Source organism: Mirounga angustirostris, unplaced genomic scaffold (genome assembly GCF_029215605.1).
Source record: "Mirounga angustirostris isolate CCGP_5_RB_7025 unplaced genomic scaffold, mMirAng1.0.hap1 SCAF_3, whole genome shotgun sequence".
Taxonomy (NCBI): Eukaryota; Metazoa; Chordata; class Mammalia; order Carnivora; family Phocidae; genus Mirounga; species Mirounga angustirostris.
Genome location: NW_026991711.1, coordinates 28158899 through 28182061, shown reverse-complemented (window position 1 = coordinate 28182061; position 23163 = coordinate 28158899). Strand labels below are relative to the sequence as shown.

The 23163-nt window shown below is 36.1% G+C and overlaps 1 protein-coding gene and 1 long non-coding RNA gene across 5 annotated transcripts in view; both read left to right on the top strand.

Moving 5' to 3' along the window:
* The window catches only part of NDFIP2 (Nedd4 family interacting protein 2), a 68214-nt gene extending 54350 nt beyond the window's left edge, over positions 1–13864 (top strand). The window contains 4 exon segments of the mRNA XM_045869597.3: positions 1882–2006; positions 7120–7186; positions 9825–9930; positions 12349–13864. Coding sequence (XP_045725553.1) covers positions 1882–2006; positions 7120–7186; positions 9825–9928 — 296 coding nt within the window. The 3' untranslated portion in view covers positions 9929–9930; positions 12349–13864.
* A 993-nt stretch (positions 13865–14857) lies between these two features.
* The window catches only part of LOC135363825 (uncharacterized), a 30280-nt gene continuing 21974 nt past the window's right edge, over positions 14858–23163 (top strand). For 2 of the 4 annotated variants that reach the window (XR_010409960.1, XR_010409958.1), the window contains exons 1-2: positions 14858–20592; positions 21287–21362. This is a non-coding gene — a long non-coding RNA (uncharacterized LOC135363825). The other 2 variants (XR_010409961.1, XR_010409959.1) reach the window with 2 other exon arrangements.

Below are 23163 nucleotides of genomic sequence, written 5' to 3'. Positions count from 1 at the left end.
TAGCATCCTTTGTAGAGTAGGGTGGGTTCCTGGAGCAAGTAGAAAAAGCAGTGTGGCTGGTGGCATTAGATAGCACAGATGTAGAGGATAGCCAAATACTGATCAGTATCTAGGTTTACAAAAAAGAAAATGTGGAGTGTGAGCAAGTTTTATTTCCAGTAGTGTCTCCTGAATTTTTTCTTTTTTGCGGAAAAGATACAAGCTACTCTAAAAATATCATTTTTTCTGGGTAGTAATAATGGTTAACATTTCTTAGCGGTCACCATGTGCCAGGTTCTGTACTGTGCTAAGCTCTTTAAATTCATTATCTCGCTTAATCCCCTTATCAGACTTGTGAAATAGGTCCTGCAGATCAGAGAATTGTGGCTCACAGAAGTCAGCAGTGAGTCTAGTGAGTGATATATGTCACACTGTGACTCAAACACGTCTCTTATTTCAAAATTCATTCTCCTGACTATTGTACCATATAACATAGCTTACCATAAATGATCAAGAAAGCTGTGCCCAGAAGGCATTAGGAAGGAAGAAATTATAGGAGTAGGGGAATTGCTTTGAAGAAATAGCTATTTCATTTAAACTTATCCTAAAATGTTTCCTCTTTGTCTCCAGAATTCTGAAAAATCAGCATTTCTCTAGGAAATTTACTTTGTTTTCCCCGAGGGTTGGTTAGAGATATTGAGGGTAAGAGGATGGGCACTGAACAGGACCAAAGTTCTGCTCAAATTGATCTTCAGTTTTATTATCTTTACTGTTATTATCTTGATAATGTTAATATCTTGGACATAGATAGGGCACTCTGATTATATCTCAAGGACCTGTGTTAGAATGGTTTCTGCTACAAGTAATAGGAAACCCTTACTCGGCTGTTTTAAATAGGAAATTATCTCACAAACCAGAAAATCCATAGGCAAGCAGATAGGCAAGCAGACCTCAGCCACAGCAAGTATCAGTTCTAAGGCTCTGCTTTTCTTTGATTTTCTTCACTCCCTAGCCCTTGTGGAGTCACACTTTAATCCTCAGGCTGACAGCAGAATCCCGGCAGCAGTTCCAGATGTTATATCCAAACTAGTCATCCACTGGATAAGGAGTTTTTTTTTTTTTTTTTAAAACATTGTAGAAATTCTCAAACTAGGCAGGAGTATAAATAACCTCTGTGTATTTATCACTCAGTTTCAACAATGATCAACCTAGAACCACTGTTATTTAACCTATATTCCATCCTCTATCTCCTTGATGTGTTTTTTAAGAACCAAAGAATGCTGTTCAGAAGTCCTATTTAAAAAAAAAAAATGGCAGGGAGTTTTGGCCTCCTGTGATTTTCCCAGACTACTCAGGACCCACCTTTTGGGGTTAAGTATGGGGTCCAGCCTTCCCTAAAATGCTCTGTAGGTGGGTGGGATCCTGAAAAGGGGGAAAAGCATGTTTCAGTAGGTAGGACGAAGAGGCAATGAACACTACCTTCTCTGGAAGTATTTTATAATTTATTTGGCTCCTCTTTAATATTGCTTTTAAAAAAATCTAGTTTGGTTGGTTGATTGCTTAGGTTGGAATTCTTGGGTGGGATCACATGGGAGTTACCTTGTGACTTGGTTTTTTAGGTGGTTTAAAAATGCAGTTTCACCTATTGGTGGTAAGTTTTAAGGAATTGATCCTTTTTGATCAAATTGACAAGAAACCAAGCTTACTTGTTTGTTAATGTGTAGTTAATAACTAATATATTTGCAAAAGGTAAACTATAGTCTATAAACAAGACTTAATTGGTACAGTCAAAAGAAAGGGAATTGTTATTTCCATGTTGCAATGAAGTATTGTTAATATTATGTCTCTGTTAATTTGTTTCCAAAGTGTGGTCTTTAAAAGGACTATTTCTCTTGCTTTTAGTGGCATTTATTTTCAATTGGCTTGGATTTTGTTTATCCTTCTGTATCACCAATACCATAGCTGGAAGATATGGTGCCATCTGTGGATTTGGACTTTCATTGATCAAATGGATTCTTATTGTTAGGGTGAGTGTTTTAATAGCCTCTATCACTTCTATTTCATTAAAATACATGAAATTTCTTGTGTGGTTCATAAATGTTCATTTTACATATATGAATCAATTATTTTGAGACTTATTCTTAACCTTTTTAGACTTATTATTGTAGTGATCTCTGTAGTGTGAACATTTTGTAACTTTATTACATGAGAGCTTGTTACTACATGGAAAGAGCTTTGAAGTCAAAAATTTGAGTTTGAATCTTATTTATATCAGTGTTTTAACTTTACGTTTTAAATTGTTGTGAGCATGTCTTCATAATAAGCTGGTAATCCTGCCTTTCAGGATTTCTGTGAGGTCTAGAGGTCATTCAGTTCAAGCACTTGTCCAGTTGCTGTACAAATGCATGTGCTCAGTAAACCAGGCTGCGACTGTTGTGATACAGCGCACGCGTGCCTACCACCCGTTAAAACAGAGCATTTTCTGTTGGTTAGTAAAATTCTCAAGGACTTAATTATCCTCTCACTCTTTCTTTTAGTAACATTAAGAGCTCAAAAGTTAACTAAGGCCTCTGAGGTGGCTATCAGAACTCACCTTTTTTTCCCTTATGTTCCTTCTCCACCTTTCTTATTTCCCTGTTGTTTCTGGAATTTACCCTCTGTCTACTTTTTATCACTTACAAGATGGTGTGTAGGGAGATAATCCTAAGTCCTGTTCTTTTTCCCATCTCAGCAGCTTGTCCCAAAATAATCTTCTGTAACCATTCCATCAGCAGTAATATTGTTAGCATATTCTTCCCCCAGTTCTTCCTTTTGGCTCCTTTTTACGAAGCTTTGTCCCTAGTTTCTTTAGGATAAGGCTTAGGAGAATGATCAAGAGTGGTTTTGGGGCACCTGGGTGGCTCAGTAGGTTAAGCATCCATCTTTTGATCTCAGCTCAGGTCTTGATCCTCAGGGTCATGAGTTCAAGCCCTGCATAGGGCTCCACACTGGGCCCCACACCACAGAGATCACTACACGACACTATCACTTTAAAAAAAAAAAAAAAAGTGGTTTTATTTATTGTTCTGGTAAGTTTTCTTAAAAGTAACCCACATATTTAAGTGCTATTACACAATTGATAAAATGCATAATTTCTACAAATCATATTTATTTAAACATTGATTTCTAATTGAATGAGATCCTCCTAAAATATTCTGTAGAATCACATACTAAGATGTCAGCTTTTCTTAAATGCTTCAGACACTTCACTTATGCACCTACATTATCACATTGATTTAAAAAATTAAAACTGTGGACTTAATGTGTTTCTTCATTATTTTTAAACTTACTGCTTCCCAGAGTGTCAGTAATCTTATCAGATCTTGTCTCTGTTCAGACCAGATAAAGGTTCTGGTTATCAATCAGTTGATTCTTGGGTAGTACCTAAGACTTGCCGCCTTTTCAGATGATCAAAATCTGAGCCAATGTAAGAACAGCCCCCTGGCAGATTCTTTTTCTAATTTCATTTTTAAAAACGTGAAGTGGGGGCACCTGGGTGGCTCAGTCGGTTAAGCGTCTGCCTTCGGCTCAGGTCATGATCCCAGGGTCCTGGGATTGAGTCCCACGTCGGGTTTCCTGCTCACCGGGGAGTCTGCTTCTCTCTCTCTCTTTTTCTCTCTCTCCCTCTCCCTCCCTCCCTCTACCCTTCCACCCCTGCTTGTTTTCTCTCTCAAATAAATAAAAAAATCTTAAAAAAAAAAAAATGTGAAGTGGATTCCCACCATGATCATAAGTCTGTTAAGGTGTTAGGGAGCATACAAAGATAAAGCACGATCCCTGCCCTTGCAGAAGTTATTACTAGAAAAACCTCAACAAGAGTTGAAGTTAGATGTGCCCAATGGTTATTATTATGTTAGTAATAGAATTAATTACTATTATTCAAATGGATTTCTTAGTCACAGAACACAGAAAATGATTTGAGGATTGTTTTCTCAACTCTTCTAAACTTAGTAACTTTGTGTATTCTAGATTCATTAAAAAAAAAAAGTCCAGTCCATTATATGCAACCTCTGCTGTTAGGGTATTAGGGCCTAATTCTCTTATAGTACTCCTAGTTGAGAGGGGTTTGTTTATCTAGTAATTAATTCCATCTAATGTGATAAGATGGGGAACTTAAATTCAAATACTGAGGATTGCATCAGGTTTGATCACCAGAACTGTTTCATTTCCCTTTAAAATACCACTACTGAGGGGGCACTGGCCGGCTCAGTCAGAAGAGCATGTGACTCTCGATCTTGGGGTCGTGAGTTTGAGCCTCACGTGGGGCGTAGAGATTACTTAAAAAAATAAACTTTAAAAAAAAAACCACATAAAATGTGCCTTTAAAAAAAAAAAAATACTGCTACTAGGTTAAGGTTAATATTATGCCTTTAGTGTATATTGAGAATTGACATAAGAAAAAGATTTTTAAAAATCTTTTTTATCAAATAATAATAGCTGCCTTTCATTGAGTACTTACTGTATTGCAAGCATGATTTGTTACAAACACCAAATTCTTGACTCCTGCTTGTATCAGTGATGCTAACGATAATCCAGACATTTTATTGATGATAAAGGCTAAGAATAAAAAAAGTCAAATAACTTGCTCGATATCCCACAGTTTGTTGGATTAGAATCTAGCTTGGTCTCAATTCAGTGCCTTTTCTCCTAATTCTGTCCTGCCTCTGTGACACTGTACTTGGACTTTTATTATAATGCTCTAAGCAATAAATGCCATGTGAAGTGCTGAGAGAAAGGTTTTCTCCTAAAAGCCTGATGTTTTATTTTATTAGACAATAAGTAATTTATAAATCATACTGTAGCTTTTCTTTTTGTTTCTGAGTTTCCATTTACTCAGACTTAATGTAAATATCTTTAGCTGATTCTAGTATTATTATTTCTAAGGCTTTTGATGTTTTCATTTATTTAAAAATCAATATATTTTTTTTAAAACTAACAACTCTTTTTGAAAGTAGACAGGATGTAAACAATAAACTACTGGTGTTATATTAATAAAATAAAATTAGATAAACTCTTAGTGTCAGTTAATTTATTTTCCAAAATTTGGCTTTTGCATCCTGTGATTGGCCAGTCAACATGATTGATTTACTCATTAAAAAACCCCAACTTGGCTCAGCCCTCTGACTATTGGTATTTTAAAACATTTTTACTCACTCAGTAATGAATCCAAAAACTCATTAGTTTATCCTTTTTACATAGTGAGTCTTTCTTTGACTTCACGGTGAAAGTGATTCTATTTTTTCATTGGGGAGTAAATAAAGACTAGCTTTGGCAAATATTTTTGGTGAAGAATGATGTTCTTACTTTTCTGGTTGCCTCTTGCCAGGTAATATTATTTATTTAAGTATATTCTACAATATATTTAAAAATTAGAAAGTTAAAAATGTGTTGCTTTGGTTCTTTATTTCTTTTCATTCTTAAAGACTCTAAAACCTATATGAAAATCTTTTATTTCTTATTATTAATCACTTGATTAAAAAGTGTAGTGCAGTCCTACTTTACCAGCTATATTTCCCCAGTTGTTTAGTTCTCCCTTGTACATATTTTAAAGATGTAGGAGTGTGTGGGATCTGCATCTATAATGATACTTTAAAAATTTTAAACTTTGAAATTTCTAAAGCCCTCAGCCGAAAATTTAGATTATGGTTCGTTTATTAATTGTAAATACTTCCTGTAGAAATACTTAAAAAGTTTTAAAAAACAAATTTAGGTAATCATTAGTACATATGCTTCCTCAATAGTGAGATTATTTACAATTTATAAGTACTTTATTACTAAACCTATAAGATTTTTATTTTATTTTTTTATTTTTTTTAAAGATTATTTATTTATTTATTTATTTGACAGAGAGAGACACAGCCAGAGAAGGAACACAAGCAGGGGGAGTGGGAGAAGGAGAAGCAGGCTTCCCGCCGAGCAGGGAGCCCGATGTGGGGCTCGATCCCAGGACCCTGAGATCATGACCTGAGCCGGAGGCAGACGCTTAATGACTGAGCTACCCAGGGGCCCCTAAACCTATAGGGTTTTTAAACTTTTGTGGAAATTACCAACAAATAGTTGGAAATAATTACAAAAATAAAGTTGGAGATACTTTTAATTTCAGATTTGAGGGCAAATCTCCGTTTGACAAAATCATTTTTAGTTAAATCAGATTCAGTTTGGAGGCCAACGAAATGAAACAGAGTAAATAAAACAAATTAATTTTTAGTAGTTTTAGACTAGGTTATATTAAACACTTTCAAAAAATAACTTTGGAAAATTGTTTAGGTGCTAAAGGATAATAGGGAAGAATTATCTGAAGTAAATGAAGAAAATTAGATTGACTTAAAAAAATTTTTTTTAAATAATAAATCATGACATCCAGAGGTTAAGCAAGGAAAAGATACCTGTGTTCAGTATCAGACTCTGCCTTCCATCTGCCTGTTCATACACTCATTTCACAGGGAATAAAAAACTGTCTACCATGGTCACTGATAGGAACTGTTGAAACGCCACTTCAAGGTTCATTTAGCTGGTCTCAGCTCACTATTGGGAACTGAATACTGGAGCATCTAGTTTGAAAATAAAAAGACTCTAATGAGTTGGGGGTCTTTATGTGCCTAGTATTCTTGGCAGTGATTAACAGTAGGGGGTGTACAGAAGGTCAAAAGCTCTTCTTTTTAGAGGTCAGCCGAACATCCCCATCTGATAAGATTAAACTAATGTGGCTTTTGGTGTTAATATCTAAAGCAGCGGGTTGCTGTAGTGTGTTTGGGATGGTAGTTGTGGCTCTGAGAGATTATGAAAAAAGAACTGACATGTGAACTCTTTAATGAGAAAGTTGGATTCGGATGTATAGAATTTACCTTTCTTTCTTAGAATTTTGAAACTGATTTTTGTTTCTAAAATACTTTGTATAAGTTTGTTAGCTATTGTATACAAGATTTTAAAGAGTTTGTTTCCTCAAATAATTATGTATGCCATTAAGTATTTATTTTTCTCTTTGTGTTGTTTTAAGTGCAAGAGATGATTTGAGGTAAATTGTTCTGAAACTGAGGCTAATCTATGATTTTCAAATTTAGGTACATAAATAGGGTTAATATATTTTTGTTCACTCCTCAGTTTTCTGATTATTTTACTGGATATTTCAATGGACAGTATTGGCTTTGGTGGATATTTCTTGTACTTGGTAAGTTTATTTCTAATGCATTTCAGTTTTTAATTTGCATTTAGTTTAACTTTGATATTTCCCCAAATTGTAAGACGTAAATACATTGTGTTGAAACTTATGTGGAAATAATTTTTCTACTGTAAAATTCTCATATCCAAATACTTAATATCATCTCAGCTATTTGGATAATTAATTATACATTGCACTCGAGATTTCTGATTGAAAATCCAGAGCCTGTCAGTTTAAAAAAATCAGTGGTTGGATGATAATTGAATATCGCAAAACTTGAAAATCCTAAATGAGTAAAAAAAATTGTCTTTAGCATTTATTTTGGAAAATATACATGCATAATTTCTTTTAACGATCCTAGGATATGTTGAGAGTAGGATAGTTGGATGTTCTATGCATTTTCTTATTTTTGGAACATTGAAACACTCTTTATACTTTTGAAATGTACCCTGCATTAATCATTAATCAGTCAGGCATAAGAAGGCTTCATGCTCAACGATCACAGTACTTCTGTTGAGTTCTCTTTTTACAAGGCATGTCTTTTTATTAATATTGATGAATTTTATGGATTTCCAATTTTTGTTCCCTGGTGATTTTCACTCTAGATGTATGGTAAGTTAATCTCAAAATCACATAATGCCTTTAATCCACATTTCAGATTTATTTAGTGACATGAAGAATATCCTCTCTACTTAGGTTTAAAAGCCCACATTTCTGTAGTAATATAATTGCACCAGAAAATAATAGCATTTCAGTAGGTGGCAGTGTTCTCATTGAGTTTTTGTTCAGTCCTGGTATTGGATCTTTAGGATCTTTAGGGAAACAAATTCTTAGTGGTCAGTTAAGGTCACTAAAGATCTTGTATTCTTACTCTTAACAATTATAGTGAAATTATTCTAGTGTTGTGATTTTGTTAGGGAGCCAGACTCTTACAAGGGTTTAGGCAGTTATTTGTATTATTAATTGTTTTCTGACTGCCTGAATTCTGTGCTCGTTACTGAGTTTCTTACTTAAAAGTGAAAAAATATATGAAGTCTTTTAGGTATTTAAGCATATTAAATGAGTGTATTTGCTTCTAAATATATTATTAAGGATTGGATGTTAGGAAGACAACTATAGGGCCCAGTGAAATGCAGAGGACCACCCCCCATTTTCACATCAGAACCACAATCTAGCATTTAGGGAATTGTGAAAACTTAATCCATTATAAAAATGTTGCTTTCACATATACTCAGAAGAATGTTGAGTACATTGTAGAACACTGAGAAACAATAGCTGCTGAATGATTGGTTTCTAGATATGAACTGGTTTATTTTAGAAAATGCCTGAGCAGGACAAAATAGTCTTAGAAACAGTAGTTTTCATAGACAAAAGTAGGAATTTCACAAATAATTTTGGTTTACATTTTTCAATAATACTTCTACATTTGGATCACAATACCATTATCTTTGAACAGCATCTGGAAGGACATGAGGGTGGAATTCAGAGTGGGAGTCACAAATGGAAGGAGTAAGGATATGGGAAGCAGATGGGCTCAGATTTAGCTGAAATTTATACCACTTGCTTTAGTCATTATTTGTATATCTTCCTATCTTTTCTCTTTATTATTACCATGCTTTTTTTAGTGCTTTGGTTACTTTCTTGGAGTTGGGGTACAAATTTAGTTTGGGACTTTGCATTTTAAATCGACAGACTCCTCCTCTCGATGAGGAGAGTTACATGCGTGTATATCTTCTGTTTTTGTTTTGCCCCCGCCCATTACCTAGTTAAACATTTACTGAAGTTAATGTTTCCCTTAGAATTCTATGTTGAATAAGTATATCAAAGAATTTACTAATAATGCTAATGCTTTTTATATTTAGCTAATATTTTTCATCTGAAACTTTGAAGCATTTCACAGGCATTGTTTTATTAATTACTAAGGGTTCCTGTTATGTAAATGGTTGTTATTTAAAAATCCTGTTAAAGAGAATACTGATAGATATAAGATCTATCCCAAATCATTTAATAAATCAGTAGAGTGGGTTGCTTCCCAATTCTTTCCTGATTCTTATCTAAATTTGTATTATAAATTAGTCTTTTGTTAATACTTGAAAATAAGAACTAAAAATTATTTACATAACATATATCTTCAAATACAGATTTCACAGATGACAGGCACTTGATATTATTAGAGAGGCTTATTGGTTTTATCCCACGATTGTTAGCAAATTACTTGAATATATTCTTTCTTGAATACTTTCTATCAGTAAATATGTCTTAGTTTGCTTAGTAGTTGTATTAATTGAAAAGTTTCATATAAAAATGGGATTTCTCTGAGTTGAATCAGCTTAAATGCATTAGGTAACTTTGTTATTTAAAGAAATCATGGAATAAATATATTTTTGTGTAATTCTGGATTTTCATGGCTGGATTTGCTTTAATTTAGATACATCTGGACTTGAAAGAATTTGGGGAGGCAGTAAACTTCTTTATATTTTTTCATGATGGTTATTATCGTTATAGTGTAAAATATTTTATGGAATGAGTAGAATTTTACAGATTAAATTCCTTAAGCCAAGAGGATCTTGTTTATAATTGTCTGTTTTAAATTGATGCCCTCTCCATATAAGAACATAATGGATCTGTATTACTTTAACCATTTCAGGCCTGCTTCTTTTCTTCAGAGGATTTGTTAATTATCTAAAAGTCAGAAACATGTCTGAAAGTATGGCAGCTGCTCATAGAACAAGATATTTCTTCTTATTATAGAGGTAAGAAATATTAATATAGAACTCTGTTTCCTTCATGTATTCCTATTCACCAGATGACTTTATGTGTACTCAATGTTGTTTACTTAGACTTAGCATATTTAATATATTGTTATACTGTTAACAGTCAACTAATTAAGATTCAGTACATTGTGAACTTTTTAAGATTTTTAAAAATTGAATTTCATAAATTTTAATTTTTTAAATATATAATGAATAAAAAAACTTTAAGTCAGACTTTTTAAACTTTTTAAAAGATTAACCACAGATGTAAGGAACCATTAGCACACAGTTTAAAGGCTTGAAAAATAAAATACGACAAAGCACTTACACAGAAGGGATGGGCATTTTGTATAAAACAATGTGAAATCCACAGACATGGTAAAACAAAACAAAATAAAACAAAAAACAAAAAACAAATTTGTGGTTGAAAAGAAATTTTCCATGCACTGATCTTAACAAACTAGATCAAAGAATAAAAGTTGTGTGAAGAAAATGGGAGCTCTCATAGTTTCCTTAATGTCTGTCAGTTTGTATCAACAATGAAGGCTTCAACTTGAATAAATGGGAATAAAGAAATGAGCAGAGGTTGTCTTACTAGTTATCCAGTGAGTTTCTGGAGGCTGCATGCAGCTAGCTAGTAATTTCTTCACATGAGGAGACCTCATATCTCTATTTTCTAGAATAGACTTTTTGTTATTTAAATACAGTTAACATACAATATTATATTAGTTTCATATGTACAACATAGTGATTTGACATTTGTATATTTTGTGAACTGCTCACCACAATAAGTCTAGTTACCATTTGTCACCATACAAATTAATACAAATACAATATTATTGACTATATTCCCTGTGCTGTAATTTACGCCCCCATGGCTTACTTGTTTTGTAACTAGAAACTTGTACCTCTCAATCCCCTTCACCCATTTTGCTCCCCTGTCCCGAAACTCCTTCCCCTTTGATAGCCACCACTCTGTTTTTAGTATCTATGAGTATAGGTGTTTGTTATTGGGTTTTTTTCGTTGCACTTGTAAGGGAAATCATGCAATATTTGCCTTTCTCTGACTTATTTATTTTGCCTTTCTCTGACTTATATAATACCCTCAAGGTCCATCCATGTTGTCACAAATGGCAGGATCTTTTTGCTCAGTAGTATTCCATCATGTATATATGGAACACACACATACACACCCTACCTCTTTATCCATTCATCTATTGATGGGCACTTAAGTTGTTTTCCATATGTTGACCATTGTAGATAATGCTGCAGTTAACAGGGGTGCATGTATCTTTTTGAATTAGTGTTTTCATTTTCTTCAGATAGATAGCTACAAGTGGAATTGCTGGATCGTAGGGTAGTTATATTTTTAATTTTTTGAGGAACCTCCATACTGTTTTCCAGAGTGGTTGCCTCAATTTACTTTCCCAGCAACAGTTCACAAGCTTTCCCTTTTCTTCATGTCCTCACTAACACTTGTTTCTTATCTTTTTACTTATAGCCATTCTGACAGGTGTGAGGTGATAATCTGCTTTTGTTTTTCATATGCATTTCCCTCATGTTTAGGGTTGTTGAACATCTTTTCATGTGCTTGAAGGCCATCTGTGTGTCTTTGGAAAACTGTCTATTCAGATCCTCTGTTCATTTTTTGATTGGATTGTTTGGTTTTTTAGTTATTGAGTTGTATGCGTTCTTTAACTATTTTGGATATTAACTCTTTACTGGATATATGACTTACAAATATCTCTTCCCCCTATACTGTTTTTAAAGCAAGTGCCATATACTTCATGTTTATAAATGATTTGAACTTTTAAAGTCTTTGAACTGCATAGGCAAAGTGTCTGCTGAAACACTTCTAGATGTCTCTACAAGTACAAAATGTTTCAAAGTTACTGTATTCTTTTTATAAATAAATTGTATGGTTTGGGATTTGATTGCTTAAGCTTTATAACTAGGAGTTTTACATAATCTAATATAATTTACTTATTTCTACTGAAGAGTACAGTGAATAGTTGTATTTCTGGAAAATATTAAAGTATCCTTTAAATGTTCTTTTAGCTCTAGAAGGTGTCACATTTTCTCTTTAACCACTAAAATACCTTTGCGAGCAAGTGTATCAGTATGTAAGATAAAATGCAAAGTAATTTTACTAATTTGAATGATATTCTGTGAGTATTCAGTGTAATTATCTTGTTTGCATTTTCAAGAGCCTAAAATTTAATGTGTAAATATTTTCTAGATGGTTTCCTATAGAAGCTTAAACTTCGGAATATATTCTGATAATATGCTATTTTATATTATCTTTACCAAAAGAACATTATATACTTGATGTAATACTGCTATAAAATGGGTTTTTATTGTATTACCATGTAGACAGTTGCAACTTAATATACTTTAAGACTCTTTCTTTGTCCCTAGACTGCATCGACCAGACATTCTTTTCTTATATCAATGTGAAATTTCCAGATCATCTGTAAACCTACAACTTTAATAGAAGACTACTAAAAGCAGAAGATAAATTAGTGAAGAAAAGATAGATCTTCAAAATTGAATAGCAGGATGGTTTATGCTTAAAAGCCATTTCTGTTCATTCTCTTAAATATTTATATTTCATTTGTTTTGCACATTTGCATACGTGCCCATGTAAAAGATTTGCGTATACTTGAAAGAAACCATAAAGTTGTAGCAGTAAAGTCCAGTCATATTTGGTTAATCAGTGTTTGTTATAATTGAAAGAGATGAGTGAGAAACAGTCTTCCAGCATGTAAATGCCATTGACTTCCGACCTGACATTTAGTATAATAAAAATGAAATTATTAACCATGTCAAATGCTTTAGTTTCTGGCTCCTAGATTCATCTAGTGTAACTCTACACATGAAACATCCTTTGTTATATATAGTTTTTAAAACCTGCAGTGCTGATTATAGAAGAACTTTGTCAGATTTTTGAACATGATATTTACATTATTATTTAGCAAACTCTGTAAATAACCATGCATAAATTACTTTCTGCATTGTTTTCTTAGAAACTGTGTCTGGATATCTTTTCAATTAATTTAAAATTAAGTGAACTTAATATATAGAGAAAATTTGGGTGTTAAAGATAGTTTGTTTTAGGACAGATTTTAAGAAGATATGGGTATTCCACATGTCCCTTATAAAAACATCTTTTCGTTGTTTTCTTTTTAAGGGACATGCCAAGTTTAGGGGTTCTGTTGAGAAGCTTGGTTTTTAGCATTGCCATCTTAGAGAGTCTTGTAGGAAGAGATTGTATTAGACATCATATTTATTTCATTTAAGACACTTTTGAAAATTAATTTTCTGAATAAGATATTCTCAATTTGCATTTGTCTTTTAAGAAGCCAATAAAAGTATCTTTCATTTATCATTGTAATAATGTTTTCTTTAGATGTTTAGGTTGTTAAATGAAACAAATAAAACCTTGTACTAATAGCTTCTTGCTTTATGATTGTAGGATTAACCTATAAAAATCATATCTTGAATTCAGATATGCCAAGTAATCGGTTTTTCAGTTACAGAGATGTGTCTGTGGGATCTGGGGGTGGTGTGTGTGTGTGTCTGTGACCATTATTACAACTGGAAGCAACTACATTTTGCAGATCATTTTATGTCTCATCTATTTTCTTTTCAGTTATATTTTTGTTTTTGAATGCCAAAATTAACAATGAGAATTATATCCTCTTTTAAACTTAAAAATCATTTAATACAGCTATAGAGTACATATAAAATTGGTTGCTTGTTTATTATTAGACGCTGACTCCTACTAAAAGATACATCTAAAATTACTATTCAGGGACATTTTTCCATTTCTGAAAAAATAACTTAGGCTTTATAACTTCTTTTGTATTTCTCTGTATTTTCTGATTTATTTCATTGTCTTTGATAAATAAAACATGCAGTTTTGTTTTGCTAATTGAGCCTCCTATTTTTTGTTTTCTCTCATTCATTTTCCTTCCCTACGTAGAATTTTTATTGTTGATTGAAGTACCTGTGTTATATACCCCCTGAAGTCAAACTAGCATGGGGTAAAGAAAACAAAATATTTAATTTAGTTGCCTGATTTGGAAGTTGAAATTAAATTAGCATGTATTTATGAGAAATGGAATCTCATGCTAGATCTCTTACTTATCTCATATTAAGTTTCTATCGACCTGTACTTTGTTTTTTGTGATAATTTTTAAATTAAATTAAGCTATCATACATGGTAATTGTAGATTACTAGATGAGCTGTCACATCACTTTATTAAAATGTAACATTTTATTTTTTGTGGTATTTATCCTTGGTTTCTGAATATGGATGTGTCACTTTTGATCCAACATCAAAACCTTCATTTTTTGTTTTGGTTCTCCCCCCCGCCCCCACTTTCAAATCTATAAGGTTCACGTGTGCATGTTACCTGATCCCCTATAATTGGTACAATTCAGAGGTAGCCTTAAATCTCATCATCCAATCAGGGGCATAGAATATTATTTTTAAAACCTTAACATTCTCTTCCAGATCTATCAAATTCTGCATACTTCCCTTCATTTCCTGTGAGCTTAGATAGAATAGTTGCTGTTGAGTTTTGGGGATGCTTAACTGCCTTTGCACTCTGTCTTAAAGTTTGAAAATCAGAATCTTTGTTAGGGTGTCTAAATTTTTGAATGAATGTGAACAGGGGCTTGGAAATTAATGCAAATATTTATTAAATTATTTCTATTATATTTGAATAAGCTAGTTAGGGCTAGGATATTATGTATTTATGAAATCAACTGAATTTAAGGTAAAAATACATTTTTCTGTGTAGTGTGTTCAGGATTGAAATTAGAAATTTAAAATTAAAAGCCAAATCTTACACTCAGCTAAAATAAAAATCTCTCTCTTTAAGAGAAAAAATACTAATTTCTATCTGGCCTTTTATTTTGAGTCTGTGAGGTATATCTCCCATGCCTTTGAGGTAGTTTAGAAATTTTAACCTGTTAAGACAATAATAACTAATACTTCCAGCAAAACCGTCCACAACAGGAAAAGTGAAATCCAAAAAGTGCAACTAGAGAAAAAAATCAGGGTTTCTTAATTTAACATTTTTCTTTTCAGCTGGTCTGTAGTCCCCCAAAGCACAAAAGTAACGAGAGTGCATCTGATACTGTATTTAACTGGAGTGACATATGACCTGAGTTTGCTCAGAAACAGTCCTATTTCTGTTTTCTCAGCTTAAATAGTGCCTCCTCTCTCAAAAGTGTCCTAATTTGGAGAATAAATTACATGATCACCCTATATATAACTGTACCTTATACTGAGAAGTGACTGCCTAAATCCACTGCCCTTTGAGAGAAGGAACTGGAGTATTAGGTCAGGAGCTAATTTTTGTCACAGTCTTTCCTAGCCAACCCATTTGTCTGACCTATAGAATATGCACAGTATCTTTTTTTTTTTTTTTTAAATAGAAGTTGTATTGGAATGATTCCAGCTTATGGTAAATAGTAAACAATGAGCTTTTATATTTTAAAACTGCTGTTAAATGTTAATTTTAATTGTTTATTCTTCAAATAGTCATATGAAATGTTAGTGTATTATTTTTAAAAATCTCATTCTTGATAAAGTTAAACTGTTAGATGATAATGTGCCAATTATTATAGGAATGTCCTTGCCCATATATAAAACTTGCTGACATATGTTTTGCTTATTAATAAAGTTCTATAGATATGGAAATGTGAACCTGTGCATCCTTTTGAAATCAGTGTAAGATTCACAACATATCGCCATCTTAGCCTCACAAAATGTTTATATGGTATACCTTACTTGAGATAAGAACAACTGGCATGGAATTAGGTTGGAGTGTGGAACAGTATTAAACTTGTCACAGAAGATGATTGCAGTTTAATTTTAATACATGCCAAAAAATCAGCTTTATGGAATTTATGTTCATTGCTACTTTGCAGAATATCAGTGGTAACCATAGGTCAGACCACCCTGTGGGCTTGTATTTTCATTTGGGACATAGACCCTAGAATGCAAAAAACTTCCTTCAAATTATTTAGAAGAAAATCAAAAAGCTCATTCCATACTTGATAAAAGTTTTTAAAAGTGTTTATTTTGAACTCAACATGCTTGGTGGTTTTAACTTTTCTTTCTTGGTGTTTTCAGCTTAGCTTTCATTTTTTTTTGTTTTTTTTGTTTTGAGAGATTGAGCTTTTAAAACCTACTTGGTTTTCATGAAACCATTAAAAAAATCCAGTAGCTATATAGAGTTTACTTTTTAAAAAAAGATTTATTTATTTAATTGAGAGAGAGTGGAGGGAGGAGCAGAGGGAGAGAGAATCTCAAGCAGACTCCATTCTGAGCATGGAGCCCAATGCCAGGCTCTGTCTCATGATCCTGATGACTGGAGCTGAAACCAAGAGTTGGACGCTCAACCGACTGAGCCACCCAGGCTCCCCTAGAGTATTACTTTTTTAGCAATTCGAGATTATGGAAAGCCAAAATCATACACTTTTGGTTTCCAGAAATTGAGAGGTAGCTTCTCTATCTCTCACACTTGCAAGAAGAGTCACCTTATTACTTTCCCACTCCTTTTGTGTTTGTTTTACTTAGGTCAACATTTTACCTTCAGTGACACAAGAAGGGATATAGGTGGTTATCCTTACAGCATAATATCTTTTAGCTTTACCAGAAGCATAGCAAGATCACGTAAAACAAAAGTTTAACCAAAGTTCAGAAGAAATTTGGAGGAGCCTCTGCGCTCAGATTATGAAAAGTAGCAGATAACATTGTTGGAAAGTATGAACTCTTTGGAGATTTAAGAACAGTACTTGTACCTAAATCCCTAGTGTGGAAATAAATTTATCATTCCTTTAGTTTCTCAGCCATCTGAATTCCTGCATGGTGATTTGGTTTGGCTATGCAGTCAATGGGATTTGGGCTTTAAAATTTTAATTTTCATCTTATTCAGAGATAAGACCTAAAGACTTTCTTTTTCATCAAGTTGGCTCTGTGCCCAACATGAGGCTTGAACTCATGACCCTGAGATCAAGAGTCAAGTGCTCTTCCAACTGAGCCAGCCAGGCACCCCAAGATTTAAAAACTTAATTGCTAGTAAGCATTGGTGGTAGAATGAGTGTGAAGTATCACTTCCTAAATCCAGCTTTTAAAATGACCAGCAGACTGTGGAAAACAGGATCAGTTCATTGAGAGTTAGGAACTTCTAAAAGATAAGTGAGTCTTAACATTTCCTTAATCCAATGGGATCTCCAGGGAGGAATTATTATTTTTTACTTATTTTTATTATTTTTATTTGTTTTGGAGAGGGAGGGGAGGGGCAGAGGGAGAGATAGAATCGCAATCAGGCTCCAAGCCCAGCATGGAGCCCTTGGGGCTTGATCCCACAATCCTGAGATCATGACCTGAGCCAAAATCAAGAGTCGGACACTTGGGGCACCTGGGTGGCTCAGTCGGTTAAGCGACTGCCTTCGGCTCAGGTCACGATCCTGGAGTCCCGGGATCGAGTCCCTCATCGGGCTCCCTGCTCAGCAGGGAGTCTGCTTCTCCCTCTGACCCTCCTCCCTCTCATTCTGTCTCAAATAAATAAATAAAATCTTTAAAAAAAAAAAAAAAAAGAGTCGGACACTTAACTGAGCCACCCAGGCGACCTCCAGGGATGAACTCTTGATTGAGTGATTCTTAGGACCTCTCTTTAGAGCTGGGATTGTTATTCAAAATGGTGCGTTATAATCAACTGGGAGTTTGGGGGAAATTAACATTCTAGCCTCCATTACCAGAGGATCCAATGCAATACACCTGGGTGTGATAGCACATTTCCTTACGGTAGTTTGAAGTTCTGGGATTTTGGTCTAGTAGGAATCCGCTGATGTCCTTTTTCATCCTTGTGTGCTCTCTATAGCTAGGTCCTTGTACACAGGTGATGGATAGTTACAATGTTAGGCTCAATGTATCAGACTTCCTGCAGGAGTCTGATACATTTAACATACATTTAACAGATTCTTAAACAGTTAATGAGCATTTCTTGAGTTCTTTATGACCTCTCTGAAGGAGACCCTTTCTGGTGTTCAGGCCTTTATACACACAACCTGGCTCTGCAGGGCAGTGTGGGAGTGCTGTGACAGAATGGAAGTGTTTGTTGTTTTCTCCATAATCCTGTAAAGTGAGCAGAATTGGATTAATTTTCACCCAGTTGATTTTTCCGACCTCAAGAAATGTACTTCTTTCCACTAGTAGCTCCCTTTCTCTATCCTTGAGGAGCCTCTGGATTATTAAGAGAAGCAGCTTTATGTAATAAAAGACTGGTTTTGGAGCCAGATTAATTAACCCTGAACTCAAATAACCAACTTTCATGCAAGCACAGGCAATTTGCTTAACCAGAGCCTCAGTTTCCTCACCCATTTGTTGGGAAGCACAGTATGTACCTGAAGATGAGGTGAGAATTATGCAAAAGAAAGAGGCATTATGACATCTTTGCTCAGTGTGTTCCCTGACCAGACTGCCTCTGTCAGTAGATGCTTTAAGGGTTTGAAATAAGCCCTTGCCTGATGTAGGCCATGCACCCGCCAAAAAGGGTGATTTATAATAGCATCGTGCTGGCCTAGGGTTGGTTCCTTATATCTTGTATCTTCTCTGCAGCAAGTGGAATCAAAGCAAAAGTTTCTTTTTGTCTGTCTATCTATCTATCTATCTATCTATCTATCTATCTATCTATCTATCTATCTATCTATCATCTATTTTTTATGTTAGTCACCATACAGTACATCATTAATTTTTGATGACAACTGATTTTAAAGATTTTATTTATTTATTTGACAGAGAGAGACACAGTGAGAGAGGAACACAAGCAGGGGGAGTGGAAGAGGGAGAGGCAGGCCTCCCGCTGAGCGGCTAGCCCGATGTGGGGCTCGATCCCAGCACCCTGGGACCGTGACCTGAGCTGAAGGCAGGTGCTTAACGACTGAGCCACCCAGGCGCCCCGACAACTGATTTTAAGGGACACAGTCATGCAAAGGGGAAGGGAGTTGCCTGTTGGACAAGCAGTAAAGCACTCCAGCTGGTGGGGAGTGTGGTAGCTCACACAGATCTTTCCAGGCCAAAGTGTGGAGGCCCCAAAACCAGTCCCTCAGATCTTCACTGTTGAATTGGGATGATGTTGCTTTTTACAGGTATCCCCTGCCTTTTGAAGGTTCACAGGACACCACTTCATGTTCATGAAAAACCTACATTGGTTCTTGTTTTCGCTAACTGAAAGAAATTCAGAGATTTTTGCTTTACTGAAAAAAGGTGAAAAGCAAACATAGCACTCAGCATCAGTTTTGCAGCGCGCTAGGACAGGGGCAGTGTGCACCCCACTCTGCTTCCCCTGACCTGCCCTTAAGCATCTCGGCATCAAGCCAGCAGAGCTCTGAGCTGCGTCTGGGAGCATCTGTGTCTTACCCGGATTTGCTTTGTGCATTCGTTAGCAAGATGTGTCCTAAGGTGTTAGAGAAGCCGAAGAGAGATTTTCGGGGTCTAGGAGTGCCCAGAAATAAATGGTAATAAATTTAATGATAATTGCTTTCATATAGATCAGTGGTAATTGCTTCCCGTTACACACTTGAGCTTACGAAGGTTTCCTGCAATGCTCTGCTTTTGGAGAGCGCGACAAACTTGTAACTGGCGCTGCATCACTGTTGCTCAGGGAGCCGGGGCCCTGAAATCCTGGTTGAGAAGTGATCAGAAAATAGTTTGTGGGCAGGTTGTTTCTGATTCTAGGAATTCGAGGACTCACCAGCTTTCTCTTATCATCATGGGCTCTTAATCTTGGATTAATTTTCAAAAATGTCTATTACCTTGCAAGGGAAATACTTAGATGGGACTTAGGTCTCCTAGACTCTACCCTGATCATAATTGGGTCAATCAAAAATTTTTGAGTGCCGAAGGGATGGTGCTGTTGCCTTCACAGGACATCCATCTACCCTATTCATTTTTCCACCTTCAAAATGAGCTTAAATATCATCTCTTTCGGGAAGGTCCATTCTCTCTCATCCTCTCACTCCGACCCGGTCCTCTTGGTTTCCATAGCCCTGTGTATTCTTTCCGTCAAGACACACAGGACACTGCCTTATCATTACTGACTTGGGTGTTACTGTCCTCAGTTGTAGGTGTTAAATCTTACCCAACTTGGCACGCCTCCCCCACACTCAGTACAGCTCAGTAAACTGGAAGGATGGGTGGGATGGCTGCTAGTGCCAGGCTGAGTGCGCCCCAGGACACCTAAAATACTTTCAGCCCTTTAACCCAAATGGAGGGACATTTATACACAGGAAAATGTGCTAATGTGAGGTAGGGACAGAAATCTCGGTCTGAACCGTTGATCTCTGGGAGAACCAGGGCACCCTGCACTACAGAGGTGACGCTGGAACTAGAACTTCTAGAGAAAAGAGGAGTGTGCAGCTATGTTTATTTTTTTTATTTTTATTTATTTATTTATTTATTTTTATTTATTTATTTTTTAAGATTTTATTTATTTATTTGAGACAGAGAGCATGAGAGGGAGGAGGGTCAGAGGGAGAAGCAGACTCCCTGCCGAGCAGGGAGCCCGATGCGGGACTCGATCCCGGGACCCCAGGATCATGACCTGAGCCGAAGGCAGTCGCTTAACCAACTGAGCCACCCAGGTGCCCCTATTTTTTTTATTTTTATTTATTTCAAGATTTTATTTATTTATTTGACAGAGAGAGACACAGCGAGAGAAGGAACACAAGCAGGGGGAGTGGGAGAGGGAGAAGCAGGCTCCCCGCGGAGCAGGGAGCCCGATGCGGGGCTCGATCCCAGGACCCTGGGATCATGACCTGAGCCGAAGGCAGATGCTTAATGACTGAGTCACCCAGGCACCCCATCCATGTTTAAATGTATCACCAACATTTCGTATTTTGCCGTCTCTTGCACGAGGCTCTGCCTTTCTCGATCCTTCTCAGAAGAAGTAACCGTTTTTCCAATTCTCATGGCACTTCATCTGAGCCTCTTTATTGTCCAGTCACGTTCCACTGTGTGGCACATTGCAGCATTCATGCCTCATCACTTCTGCTCGAGGCCAGGATCCACGCCTGGTGTAATTCCACCGCCTTCAGTGCACCTGGCGCTTGAAAGAGCAAGCCTGAGGTTTTCCGCATGTCATTGTGAACCACTCACTTTGCCACTGCACGTACGACTGACCTCAGAACTTAACAATGTGCAGGCACACTCTTCTCTAAACACACGGTACGAGAAGTATACAGAATAAATTGTGATAGCTCTTTTTCACATATCTTCCAATTTTTTCTCCCTTTCCAGAAGTAACCGCTGTTACCTATTTATTATATACCCTTACAGGCTTTTTCCACATAATGTTTTACTAGGATGGCCCTGTCTTCCGTGATGTCAGCGGAACTTCTGATTTCATCTAAAGGTGAGCTGGTCCCAGGTACAATGTCTGAGATAATGTGCCTTTTTCTCTGTATTCTGGGAGGCAGCTCTGGAGATGACTGCTTCTTCCTGAAATGCTCTTACTTTGTTTTTCCTGAGAAACCAAGGTTTACTTTCTTGGTTCTTTAGTCTCTAGGTGAGGGGCCTGTGGGAGCTGGGCTATTCCAGGTTCTGATATTTGCAGCATTTAGATGTCCTGCTTTCTAATCTCCCGATAGGTCTATTTTTGGCAAGAAGTTCTCTGGAACCAGGTTATTAGGAGGAAGGGGGTCAGAGTTGACAAGAATATCCAGGCTGGGTAGGTTTAGGGAAGACCAAAATGATTCTGGGTTTAAAATTAATTTCCCTTGTTTCAGGACCAAAATTTTGTTCCAGGATATGGCAGTCACTGTTCTCTGGCTAAACCAACAGACATTTACAACCCGTCCTTCTCTCTTCCCCAATTCTTCCTTTCTTGAACTGAAGTGTGACATCTGGAGCTGAAGCAACTATCTTGTGCCATTGAGGCAACCATTGGTAGACTAACTATGAGAGCAGGAAGGAAGGAGGAGCTTGATTTTGCTGACATCATGGAGCACTGCATAAGCCTTTGACCTGCCTACCTTCTAACTTTCTGCTCAAAGAGAAAAATAATTGCTTATTGTTCGTCAGGGATTTGTTACTGATATTTAAGAACAATTCAAACTGGTACAAGTATAACCATCCATTTCCCTAGAAGAGCTGCTCAGGTCATCAGAAGCCACCAACATGAAAAAGGAGTCACAAGCCTCACCTGCCCACAGGAGGCACTGACCATCCAGGCTCCTTGCACTTGGCTTGCTGATTGTCAGTCAGCTCAATGCAGTGGCAATGTGTAAGCAGTGGGGTTTACGTCTGCTTTACTCATGCCTGCATTCTCTTTTTTTCTCCAATTGGGAGTCCCATAGAATGACTAACTTCCCAACAAATGCTTCCAGAAATGGCCTCGGTGAAAATGTCAGCAGCCACAATTTAACTACCGTCCCCAAGATCATTCGATGCTATCCACACTGCCCATCAACAAAACTTTGCCAGGGGAAGCAGGTGCCATTTACAAGTTACTGCTTGGTAAAACAACAAATGAGAATGACCCAGGTGCAAAAGGCCACTCCCTTTTGCAAGGATCCAGCTCCCAAATGTATGATACTGGTTTGTATTTTCAGAAATGAAACTAAGTCTGATTCTTTGGAACCAAGGAGGTTTCTAGGTAGAGAGCCTGCTGCTTAATAGGCCCCCAAAACACTCACCATCTCTCACCTGCCCTGAGTTCTGCCCTCTGGTCTAGTACAGGATAAATGACTCTGAGGTTCATTGGCTGTTCACACCAGGAAAGTTTGCACAGACACTTCCTAATAATGTGTTTGCAATGATTACGTACAGCTTTGAGCATTGCTTTGCCCTTCCCCTTACTGTTAGTTGGAAATGTGTTTTTCTCACTCCAAACTATTCCCCAGAAACAAATTCTTTTCTCAGAGAAGAGTTAAAGAATATGTAATGGAGTCCTATAGAAATAAGACTTAAGGTTCCAGATTCTGAAATTGATTGATCAACTCTGTGTAGCAGAACGCAGAAGAGATGTAGAGAACAAAGTCCGGGGCTGTTTACACTTACTTGTTAACAGTGATTACCTCTGCCCCTCTCTCCTCTTTGTTTCTACCTCCCTTACTTCCTGCCCTTTTTCCCTTTTTCCCCTCCTCCCCATTTTACCATTTCTTTGCTAACATAAACCTAGTTTGTCATTGTCTGAAGTCAAGAGTAAAAGCCAA